We start from the raw sequence: 12,576 nt of genomic DNA, 5'->3' as shown, positions 1-12,576 counted from the left end.
ACTGGAGGAAATTTAAGATTTATTTACAAAAATATTGTAATTTGGTGGAATGTTAAGAAGGGTGCTTGATTACAAAAAATTGGCCATCACTAATTTGGATTTGAATTGGAAGATAAGTGAGATTTTAGAAAACAAAAATTGCTGAAGAATTGTTATTTATCATTTAAAAGAGCGACTATAAATTACATGATAATTTGCTTGGAAAAATGTATTTATAATGTAAGTGTGAACGGGAAACGTGAGGAAGTCCAAAAAGGTTTGAAAATTTGTTAAGACAAAAGGAATGTTGTTTATTATTTTTGTATTTTTTATAAAAAACCCTAATAAATATCTTTATAAAAAAAAAAAACTGATACAGATATGCTGTAAAATGGTAGTTTTGCTTTTAACGGAAATAGATATAACTCTCTGTTAACTTTAATCTTAAATAGGTACCATAATTTTTTCCTCTTCAAAAAAGAGTTGCTACTTTTTTGTGGGGTTTAGCAATCAGCAAAACTGTCCTAGTAGCCAGCAGTATGAATTGAGAAGCACTGGAGTCAGGAGCAAAGAGTGTTCACTAGATGGAGTATGTCAACAGCATCTCTTGAGTCTCTCCAAGAAAGACAGCCTAAGACTTAAATGCAGGCTATTTGGAGAGGCAGAGCTTTGATTTCAGCTCTGCATGGAGATATTCATATTTCTATGAGGTTTTTGTCTGAGTTGGGATCAGGACATAATGTTATGCATCTAACTTTATTGTTTTAAATTTGTTTTGGAATAAGTTCTGTTAGTAAAGCTTTTGAACTATATTTTTTGACTGGGCAATTTTTATTTCAAGAAGTATCAGTTTTTACTCATCCTATTACTTCCAAATGTGTAATATTAATAACCTCAATAAACAGTTTGTTGCTGTTATTTCTGGTGTCCGTTTCTTGATATGCCAAATCCAAATGCCTCTTGTCATGGTGAACAGCAGCAGAAACTGATAGAGCACAGTTCTGGGGTGTTTTTTCTCCAGAACAGGAGTGGTGTCATCTGCCGCAGCACAAGGGTAAATGGTGGGGCTTCTCTGCTAATGAAAAGATAATGAACCTTTCAAGTTTTGCTATTGCTTGTGAACAAACAGCATACAAAACTCAGAGATTAGGGAAAACTGTTAAGCAGAGACAGGATATTTTCTTTTGCTAGCCTTCCTCATTTATACTAACAGTTTACAAGTATAATATATTTCTAATTAAAAGCTAAAGGTTGCCTTTTAGCTCACTAAATATCTTTTCTTGAAGCTAAATATGGTTTGCATGTTGAAATTTGAAAAACCATGCTGATGTCATGGACTGGCTAGATGCAGAAGAGTGGTAGGAGGCATCAGCTGTTCCAAGGGGAGGAAGACTCAGATCCAGGAGACTGGTGGTGGGATGATGATGAGTTGTCAGATGGAGAAGAGGGAGCAGGCTGAGAGGAGGAGGTGTCAGAAGCTGAAGGGGTAACAGTGTTTAGTGAGCAGGAAGAGGCTGTGGCCAAGGGCAGTCCAGAATCAAAGGCAGAAGCAGAAACTGTGGTGGGGGCAGACAGTCGAGGAAGCCAGGGAGCCTCGCCCTCCTGCTGTGACCAGCTCCCCTCCTCCCTGGTCTTCTAAAACACAAAGAGGAATGAAGAGGGGGGAGGAAAGAGAGACAAGAGGAAAGAGCCTCCGGTTGCTGGGGAATGGCCTAGGAGAGGAGCCTTAGAGAGCAGTGGAAAGGCAAGGATGTTCAGTCCTCACAACTGCCTCATTGGGGCAAGACCTATTGGGATGAATTGTTGTGATCATTATGCCTGCGTTGGTTTGGTTTCTTTAAATAAGGAGCTAACCTCACTCTCACTGGGTGTTTTATTAGTGACCTACTTCTGACTCCAGCTCCTGACAGCTGAGTTAAGAATTCCAGAGATCAATGAAGCTCTCTCTCAAATAATTACTATACTCAGAATTGCTGTCATGCCTAATAATAATAATAATAATAATTTATTATACCCCGCCCATCTGGCTGAGATTGGCGGCTCCCAATCGACTGTTAAAAGCAATACAGCATTAAATATTAAAAACTTCCCTAAACAGGGCTGCCTTCAGATATCTTTTAAAAATAAGATAGCTGCTTATTTCCTTGACATCTGATGGGAGGGTGTTCCACAGGGGGGCGCCACTACTGAGAAGGGTCTCTGATTCCCTGTAACCTCACTTCTCGCAATGAGGGAACCACCAGAAGGCCGTCGGTGCTGGATCTCAGTGACCAAAGCTGTGAACCCAGGTTGCCATGCCCTTATACCAACTTGCTACATATACCACTTTACACTTTGGACTCTCCTTTGGCTACAACTTCAAAATTCCTCTCTGCACTACGGCTCCTATATTATATAACCAAGGGGAATTTAAGATGACAGTTCTGACTATTCTCCAGCAATCCTACAGGGAACTCAGCATTTTAACTTAATAATCAGAATAATTCTGCTGCTTCTCAAATCCATGGTGCAATTTCAGTGGCCAATGTAAAAACTCAAAGCAAAGTTTGTGGGAAATGTTATAAATATAGCCTCTCGTGAAATTAAACAACTTTTCAGGTTAGCCAGTTTTAATGTATTGACAGTGCTGTAGAAGGGATTACATGAATATGTGGATATAAGTTAGATATGCCCTTGTATGGAAGACAGCAGTTTTTGTTGTCTTGCAACTAGCACTATTTACTCAAAAGACATGTCAGGTCCACATAGCAAACTGCAGGATTCAGTTTACACATCAGCCACTTCATAAGTACCATCAGTCAGGAGATTTTATCATTGGTGGCATTGCTTCTCGTGGTGGCTTCCTCGCCAATCCAGCAACCTTCACTGAACAAGTCCCACAGGAGTTGCCTGAAGAGCTTGTGTAAGAACTTAGCTATTATTATTTACTTCTACTTATTTTGTCACTGAAATGAACAGTCCTAAAACACTTGCTTGAGCAGCAACTCTATACATACATATTTGGGAATAATTCCCTTCAAATCCATCTCTTATTGAAAATGGAGAGGATGGTGGTATTAGGTTTAGGAAGTTAATAGAATACCAAAAGTGGGAAAAATCTCATTGTTCCACATGGAAATGTATAACACTTTATTGAGAGGCACGCATTCTTATAAACTTTCTGCAACCTGGTAGAATGAATAGAAAAACTTCTCTTCTGAAGCTGAAATCTGATTCTTTCATCTTATGGTCCTTATTAGGGCCACCTCACACTAAAATAATTAACTTCTGAGTTTAAATGCAAAGTACTTAGCAGTACGAAATATCATTTTGACAAAGATTGCAACTCTTGTTCTAGGGTGGTGCCTAAGGGTTACCAGCATATCCTGGCCTTAGCATTTGCAGTAAAGGAGATCAATGAAAACCATCACATCTTACCAAACGTCACCTTGGGCTTCCACATCTATGACAGCTATGTCAATGCAAGGAAGACCTGTCATGCCACAATGCTACTTTTATCCACATTGGAGAAATGTGTCCCCAACTATATATGTGATATGCAGAATAATCTGACAGCTGTCATTGGGGGACTTGACACTGAAACTTCCCTTCATATGTCAACTATCTTGCATCTCTATAAGATTCCACAGGTAGGGCACTTTTGTCTGTATTATTTGAATCCAATACCATTTTCATACTTCCTTGGTCTTTCCAGATTTTGTTTTGTGTGGGTTGGAACCAGAAGGGGGTGCACTAGAAATGGATGGGTGGCCCTTCCTTCCTCCCTCTTCTCATTGTTCCAAGACTAAGAAAACCCTCATAAATAAAGGATGGGGAATGAAATTATTGTCACATGATAGTCACAAAGTATAACTGAGATTCATAATGACACAAACCAGACTACTTGTCTGATTCAGTGTAACACATCTTCTGATGTCCCTTTATTAATTGGTTTGTGGTAAATACCAGCTGATTACCTATAGCCCCTTTTAAGGGATAATTATTCATAGGATATGATGCCACTTTTGATATGTTAAAATAAGAATTTCCAACCTAACATTTATTTCTCCAATCTCTCCTTAGCTCACATATGGCCCTGCTCCAGTGATGAATGATCAAAGCCCAGGATTTTCCTTCTACCAGATGGCCCCCCAGGAACGCCACCAATTTGCAGGAATTCTCTCTTTGCTTCTGCATTTCAGATGGACATGGATTGGGGTCCTTGTGATGACATAATGACAATGGAGAAAGATTTGTGCACACTGTGCTTCCAATGTTTGCAGAGAGTGGTATTTGCTTTGCCTTTCAAGAAAAAATGCCAATTATTAGTTTTGCCAATGCAACTGATGACATGATTCAAGTAGGGGCAAAATTGCATGATGAAATAATGAGCAGCAAAGCTAACGTAGTGCTGGTCTATGGAGAATCTTATGCAATGATATTTTTAAGATGGCTTCCCTATCTAAAAAACATAGTGCCTGTGACAATGAATATAAAAGGTAAAGTGTGGACCACAACAGCCCAGGTGTTATTCACTTCATATAGCTTTCAAAGGAATTGGGATTTAGATGTGTTCCAAGGCACTATATCTTTTGCAATTCATTTGCAAGAACTAGAAGGTTTTCATCAATATGTTAAGAGCAGAAATCCATCCATTACAGATGGAGATGGTTTTCTCAGGGACTTCTGGCAACAGGCCTTTGGCTGTCAATTCCCAAATTCCATGGCTGGCAAGGTGCAGTGGAATATTTGCACTGGAGAAGAAAAGCTGGAGAGTCTTCCTGGGGATTTTTTTGAAATGAGTATGACAGGCCCCAGCTATAGCATCTACAATGCTGTTTATGCCGTGGCCCATGCTTTGCATATGTTGACCTCATCTAACTTCAGAGGAATGGTTCACAAAAAGAGACAGAAGGATTGGAACCAAATAGTTACCAAATAGTTTCTCCCTCTCCCTACACAAAGGTACTCAGAACCAGAAAGATTTCCTAATAATTATTCTTTTTATCAACATTATGCTCTTTCATTATGGTTCAGGTTCAGCCTCATTCCGTATGTACTGTGAGTTGCCAACCTGGATCTAGCAAGAAAGTGAAGGAAGGGGAGCCTTTTTGTTGCTACGATTGCATCCCATGCCCAGATGGGAAGATTTCAAACAGGGAGGGTAAGCAATAGACACAGACGGCAGGATCCACTTGCCATTACTTGCCCTCACCTCCAAATGAAATAAATGCAAGCAGTGTAAGTTTGCTTAAGTTATTCTGGATCAAACACAAAGGCTGCTGTGTTCTGTTTTCCAGAGGAATGTTTAGAATGTTATTGAGATGTTATCAAAACATTTCTGCCACATTTAGCCCCAAATGGATGACCACATCATTTTCAATGCAGCATTCCTATTTCCACTCTGATGATACTTTATATCCATCAAACAACTTTATAGTATCAACACTGACGGTTTCACTGGATTTTAATGGATACGTGAAATGAGAGCAATTATGGCATGCTGTTGAAATTAATGGCAATAAACATCTTTCTTTCTCCAGATATGAATGACTGTAATAAATGCTCAGATGAAAACTATCCTAGCAAGAGGCAAGATACATTCATTCCCAAGGATATAAGCTTCTTGTCTTATGAAGAGTCTTTAGGCATTAGTTTAGCCTTCCTTTCTCTTTCCTTTGCTTTAATCACAGCACTGGTGCTGGGAATATTTCTGAAGAACCACAAGACTCCCATCGTCAAAGCCAACAACCGAAACCTCACCTACACTCTCCTCATCTCCCTACAGCTCTGCTTTCTTTGTGCTTTATTATTCATTGGCCAACCAGAGAATGCAACATGTCTCCTCCGACAAACTGCTTTCGGCATTATCTTCTCAGTAGCTGTTTCTTGTGTGCTAGCAAAGACTATCACAGTGGTTTTGGCTTTCATGGCCACCAAACCAGGTTCCAGGATGAGGAAGTGGGTGGGGAAAAGACTGGCCTACTCCATTGTTCTTTCCTGTTCCCTTATTCAAACAGGCATTTGTATTGTGTGGCTGGCAACCTCTCCCCCATTCCTAGACGTTGACATGCACTCACTGACTGATAAAAATATACTAGAATGTAATGAGGAGTCTGTGACTATGTTTTACTGTGTCCTCATCTACATGGGCTTCCTGGCAATTGTAAGTTTGACTGTGGCTTTCCTTGCCAGGAAGTTGCCAGACAGTTTCAATGAAGCCAAGTCATCACTTTCAGCATGTTGGTCTTTTGTAGCGTTTGGTTATCTTTTGTTCCTAGTTACTTGAGCACTAAAGGGAAATATATGGTAGCCGTGGAGATCTTCTCTGTCTTAGCTTCTAGTGCTGGGTTGTTTGGTTGTATTTTTCCCCCAAAGTGTTATATTCTTTTGTTGCAGCCTCAGCTGAACAACAAGGAACAGCTTATCAGAAGAAAAGAATGAAGTTATTATTGTGAGTTCTTTGTTATGGAATGTTGATTTATGCTGATGTGTTTTATGGATGTTTCCATACAGAACAATATTTGTAGTTCCCTTTTATTCAGCAGCTTAACGGAAATTTTATCTACAAGACTTCAGTCTCTCCCAGTTGAGGAATGTGTTTGGAGAGCAGAATCAAGTCTACAGTCCTTCTTATTCCATGCAAACAGAAAACAAGTCATAGTGGAAGATGCCAAAGAGCCATCTACTCCAAGTCCAAAAAAAAAAAAAAGTAGGAAGAGGAGCATGTCAAATGCTGCCCACTCCAGTACATCACATTTGGCTAATTTGCAGTCCTCCTTGATTTTAAATTATTGTATGTGCATTGGGGAGCCTTTTCATGTCATGATACACTAGTTGCCTCTCTTACTATAAAGCTTGTGGTGCATTGTATGAACCTGAGAGGGTGGGGCTTTGCAGTGTGATTCAGCTTCCTCTTCTATATTTGTTCACATGTGAGTGGGGATGTCAAAGCAATCTACTGAATTCTCAAGTGTATAGCCTTCCTCCCACTTATTCAACCTTCAACAAAGTATTTTCCACCTTGGTTTGCTAAAAGAAAGAAAAAAATCTAAAAAATTAAATCATGTATCCATTATATGTAAAAAGAAGTGTAAATTGCTCTGCAATACACATTATTTAAGTATTTATGGATTTAAATCTGTAATACTAGTTTATGATGAACATTTGTAACTATTGACTTCATTTATATTTTGCTAGTTTAAAAAACACCTTCTTTTTAACCCTGAATTTTATTTACAATGTTAATGTATATGTTATATTTTATGTAAAATGAGTAGAGGTTTTATTTACAATTAAGCAGCATACAATATCATCTCTCTCCTGACCTGTGTCTCATATCTTCATTATTTATTACTAGAGATAGTCAATATGCACTAAGGCTTCAATGCTAATTCTGTCTGATCAGAAGTAAGTCCCAATTACAATTTACAACTAAGCGGCATACAATATCGTCTCTCTCCTGACCTGTGTCTCATATCTTCATTATTTATTACTAGAGACAGTCAATATGCACTAAGGCTTCAATGCTAATTCTGTCTGATCAGAAGTAAGTCCCATTGACCTCAAGGGAATTAGGATAGCCCCTTTGAACCACTTCCTTTGCTCCTCATTTTTCTTTCCTTATGGAAATAAGTGGTCTCTTTTGTTACCTGTGTATTTCATCTGTGCTCCTCAGTTAAAGCGTGAGGCTCAATGAAAGGAGAACCATCTGGATTTGACTATTCATTTTGATCACCAACCCCACCTGATTGATGGTTGGCATCACTCTTTACAGAGACAAAAACCAAAGAGGGATCAGGAAGCAGGTTTTGTGAAGTGATATTTAATATACAAACCAAACAAACCAGGATTTCAGTTTCTAGCATTTGAGAATTTGGAGGAGGGGAATTGATATCATGTAACACCTATCTTCTTTTTTATACCATGCAAAGTTATAAAGAGCTCTGGTGGATCAGATCAAAAGCCCATCTAGTCCAGTTCAACCACAAAAATGACCCTTCCCATTGTAATGTAGCTGAGAAATAGGAATAGCCCACATCCCACCATAGCCACACCAGGCCACAACCTCCATTCCCCACAATTCTGGAAATAGCAGGCACTATCAGATTTAGCCTCTCCCCAGACCACGAGTCAAGTGCATGGCACCTTGGGGTCGTTTGCAGCCCTATGTGAGTTTGCAGTCTCTATCCACAGTGAGAAGCCTTGTCCAGTCATGGTGTACAGTCAGATCTTTGGCTGTGTTATATGTGTTAGAGTCTCTGTAAGCTGCTTAGGTTTGATTTACACTTAAACAATATACAATTTCTGTTAAATAAATTATTAAAACACTCCTTGACTGATAATTGGTGCTCTCCCAACATGTATCCCATAGCCTGGTTGTTCTTTGCTAGAGACAACCAATATCAACTACAGCTGCAATTCTTATTGCCGACCTACTCACAGTGCCCCCCGGCGGTGAAAGGCAATACCAACCACAGGTGTAAGCAAACTGCACATGACAACATTCTGGGATTTAAGATTAGCCACAACTTTTATTGATTACAAATGTAGGTAGGCTTTGGTCCAGGCATTAGGCGCTTATCCATTTTCCAGCTTCTAGGTGGACGCTTGAGCAGGGTTGTGTCTGGCATAGGACCTGGGGGGGGCAGAGCAAGCATGTTTTCTCCTACTCTGGAGGGTAGGACACGAACCAATGCCTTCAAGTTACAAGAAAGGGGATTCTGACTGCACATCAGGACTAACTCTCTGACAGTAAGTGTTGTTACACAGCAGAATGGGCTCGCTTGGGAGATGGTGGACTGTCAGGAGCTGGTGTCAAGAATAAATCACACAAAGTAAGTGAAGTTAACTCCATATTAGAAGAAATAAGGTCTGCTTAGAAGTGCCATGCCTAATGAGCACAGCAACTCTTCTCGTTAGCTCTCTGCTCCTCCCTCTTTATATCTCTTCTGGTCCAAGGAGATGGGGGGGGGGACTTCTTGCAGCAGGAGGGGAAGACACCTGACTTCTTCACCAGCCAAACTTATTTCTGCTGTTTTGCCTTCCTCCTCTCCTGCTTCAGCTTCTGATCCTGATTCTGGACTTCTCTCTGCCACCGACTCTCATTGCTCACTAAACCCTGTTACTTCTTCCACTTCTGACACCTCCTCCTCCCAGTCTCCTTCCTCTTTTTGTCCTTTTAATTAAAAGCAAAAGATTGTCTTTTAGCTCACTGAATATCTTTTCTTAAAACTAAATTTGTAAAACTATGCCTAGTTAATAAATCCAGAGTTCAATGGAGCTCTCTCTCAAATCACAGATGTGAACCATTGCCTAATTCCTACATGCTACATATACCACTTTAAATTTTGGAGTCTCCTTTCTACAGGGATTGTTATGATAAGTTCCTACCTTCAAAATTCCCCCCTCCACCACAGTTTCCATATAATCTTACAAAGGGGGGGGGGGTAAAATGAGAGTTGTAAATATTATCCAGCAATTCTACAGGGAACCCAGCATTTTGTCTTAATAATTACCTTCCTGTTTGATGATCGAAAGGTCTGTAATTAATTCTGCTGCTTCACAAATCCTTTGTGTACTTTCAGTGGCCCTGGAAAAACACAAAACAAAGCTGTTGGAGGATGTTATAAATATAGCCATGAACATGAAAAAACGATATGGGGTACATTACTTTGATCCTGGATGTCCTAGATTCCCACCTCTCCCAAAACTAAACTACCTCTCAGGTTAGACAGTTGTAATGTAATATAATATGATGACAGTGCTGTGGAAGAGATTAGATGAATATGTGGTTGAAGGTAGATGTGCCCTTATATGCAAGATGGTCTTTTTTGCTGTCTTGCTGCTAGCAATATTTACTCCAAAGGTATGTCAGGTCCACATAGAAGAGTGCAGGATTCAGTTTACACATCAGCCACTTCATAAGTACCATCAGTCAGGAGATTTTATCATTGGTGGCATTGCTTCTCATGGTGGCTTCCTCTCCAATTCAGTAACCTTCACTGAACAAGTCCCACCGGAGTTGTCCGAAGAGCTTGTGTAAGAACTTATTATTATTATTATTATTATTATTATTATTATTATTATTATTATTAATTATTATTATTATACTTCTATTTATTTTGTTACTGGAATGAACAGTCCTAGAACAGCAGCCTCAGAACACCTGCTGAGGCTGCAAACCTATACACACTTATGTGAGAATAACTGCCTTCAAATCCATTTCTGACTGAAGATACAGGGGATTATACTGTTAAATTAAGGCAATTAATAGAATACTTAACAGGGAAATGTCCTGTTGCTCCACAGGGGAATAAATAACACTTTATTTGGAGGAATGTATAATTATGTGCCTGAAATTTGTGTACCTTTGAGCAGTTCATATAATCTTTCTGCAACAAGTAGAATTAATAGGAAAGCTTCTTTTCTGAAGTAGAAATCTCATTCTTCCATTTTATGGTCCCTGTGAGGGCCACATAACACTGAAATGATTAACTTCTGAGTTTAAATGTAAAGGACATACCAGTATGAAGTATCATTTTGATAAAGATTGCAACTCTTGTTCTAGGGTGATGCCTAAGTGTTACCAGCACATCCTAGCCTTAGCATTTGCAGTAATGAAGATCAACGAAAACTCTCACATCTTACCCAACTACACCTTGGGCTTCCACATCTATGACAGCAATGATAATGCAAGGAAGACCTATCATGCCACAATGCTGCTTTTATCCACACTGGAGAAATTTGTCCCCAACTATATATGTGATATCCAGAATAATCTGACAGCTGTCATTGGGGGACTTGACACTGAGATCTCCCTTCATGTGGCAACCATCTCACATATCTATAAGATTCCACAGGTAGAACACTTCTGCGTGAAAATCCAATACTCTTTCCATACATCTTTTATTCTTTGAGATTTTATTTTGTGCATTGGAAGCAAAATGGATGCATTAGGAATAATCTGATCAAACGTTATTTCATTCTTATACCCAGATTAAGAAAAGCCCACCTTTAAATTCATAAATAAGGGAAGAAAATGGGATTGGGAACAGGAAGTTCTTAAAATATAATTGATATACAGAACTAGGCAAATTCAGACTGCTAGTTGGTCTTTAATATAAGACAGGTTTTGATGTTCATTGGTTTGTGACAAACAGCTCCCAGTTGCACAAATCACATTTTAAGGAAGCTGATTGAAAGGTTTGATGTGCAACAATTGCAAGTACTGTTCCATAAAACCAATTATCTCGACCAATTTCAATCTGGGTTCAGGTCAGGTTATGGAACTGAATCATCTTTGGTTGTCCTGATGGATGATGTTTACGGGGAGTTGATAGGAGAATATGACTGACTTGATTTCTCAATGACCTTTCATACCATTAACCATATGGTCCTTCTGAATCAACTTAGTTAATTGGGATTGTAGGCACTACTTGTGATCCTATCTGCAGGGTTGCTTTCAGAGAAAAACATTGGGCAATTATCTTTCAGTCCCATGGCAGTTGTGCTGTGAGTGGTGCCACAGGGCATCATCAAATGCCACATGTCATTTAACACTTCTATGAAGCCATTGAGTGTGGTCATTAGAAGATTTGGACTGGAAGTCATCAGTACGCTATTTCACTGCAATATTAAATCACTAGATATTGTGCAAGCCTGGACTCAATGGTGCTCTAGATGAGGGCTAACAAACTGATTCTGAATCCTAGCAAGATGAAGGCACCTTGGGGAAGGGTCCCCAAGTCCATTTAATTGATCTATTGCCTGCTTTGGTTCAGTTTATTCTTCCCCTGAAGGAGCATTAAATATTAGGCAGAAACAGTCCCTGTTGCTGTTTCAGTGCCTAAGGGAATCCTCTTCACACAAACCTTTTTAGTGGATGTTAAGCAAATTGCATCTGTAGTGGAATTGTTTTTAGAACTTTTTTAAGGTGTTTTACTGTTTGTGGGTTTTGTATCCTAGGCTCTTTTGGGAGGAAAGTAGAGAGATAAATTACTTTTGATATTAAAATTTATATAAGTAGTCATGGATTTGAAAATTTACACCACCTCTGCAGTGTCACAGACCATGTTCCCATAAGCATCTTATTCAGAATTTTTATGCTCCAAGTTAATGTGTTTTGTTTGCACGTTTTTCATGTTGAATACCTTTTAATAATCACTTGTGTATCTTCTGAATAAATTCTGCATTTCTGGGTTGGTTCCAGTCCCAGACTGAACATATGCAGGTCTAGGGATGAACCCCACATTATAAAATGTACCGTAATTTCCCCTGACATAACCCATCAAAAATAGGGTAACATGTGAGATCCAAATCAGTCAGGATAACAACTACATAAATAGAAATTGCATGATTAGCTTTCTAGGTAAATATGATAAACATTTTGATGTAATTTGCAGTTGTGGCAGCTAATCTGGATCAGTTCCTTAGTTTGAAGGGTAGGGAGGCTTTAACTCCTTGCACATACAAATCCACTATGGTCCCAATCCAAACTTGGGATTTTGCTTTGCTTTTAAATAATTGTTTTTTCCCAAAGCAAGATTTTGGAATGGGAACACAATGCAATGATAGGGTTAAACACCCCCTACCAATTATATGCCACTTTTCTGATCC

The 12,576-nt window shown here is 39.1% G+C and overlaps 1 protein-coding gene across 1 annotated transcript in view; it reads left to right on the top strand.

Moving 5' to 3' along the window:
- Nucleotides 1–1,311: 1,311 nt before the first annotated feature.
- Nucleotides 1,312–12,576, top strand: part of LOC310830460 (vomeronasal type-2 receptor 26-like) — a gene marked incomplete at both ends in the record, with an annotated part of 30,379 nt that continues 19,114 nt past the window's right edge. Inside the window, 8 exons of the mRNA XM_083710238.1 lie at nucleotides 1,312–1,337; nucleotides 3,317–3,608; nucleotides 4,996–5,122; nucleotides 5,979–6,124; nucleotides 6,475–6,670; nucleotides 9,546–9,686; nucleotides 9,810–9,999; nucleotides 10,529–10,820. Of these exons, the coding sequence (XP_083566364.1) occupies nucleotides 1,312–1,337; nucleotides 3,317–3,608; nucleotides 4,996–5,122; nucleotides 5,979–6,124; nucleotides 6,475–6,670; nucleotides 9,546–9,686; nucleotides 9,810–9,999; nucleotides 10,529–10,820 (1,410 nt within the window). The remainder of the gene's footprint in view (nucleotides 1,338–3,316; nucleotides 3,609–4,995; nucleotides 5,123–5,978; nucleotides 6,125–6,474; nucleotides 6,671–9,545; nucleotides 9,687–9,809; nucleotides 10,000–10,528; nucleotides 10,821–12,576) is intronic.

The sequence above is a fragment of the Podarcis gaigeae genome (assembly GCF_964106915.1).
Source record: "Podarcis gaigeae genome assembly, chromosome: 13".
In the NCBI taxonomy this organism is placed as follows: Eukaryota; Metazoa; Chordata; class Lepidosauria; order Squamata; family Lacertidae; genus Podarcis; species Podarcis gaigeae.
Note: the sequence above shows the minus strand (reverse complement) of the source record. Positions and strands in the feature narration are given on the sequence as shown.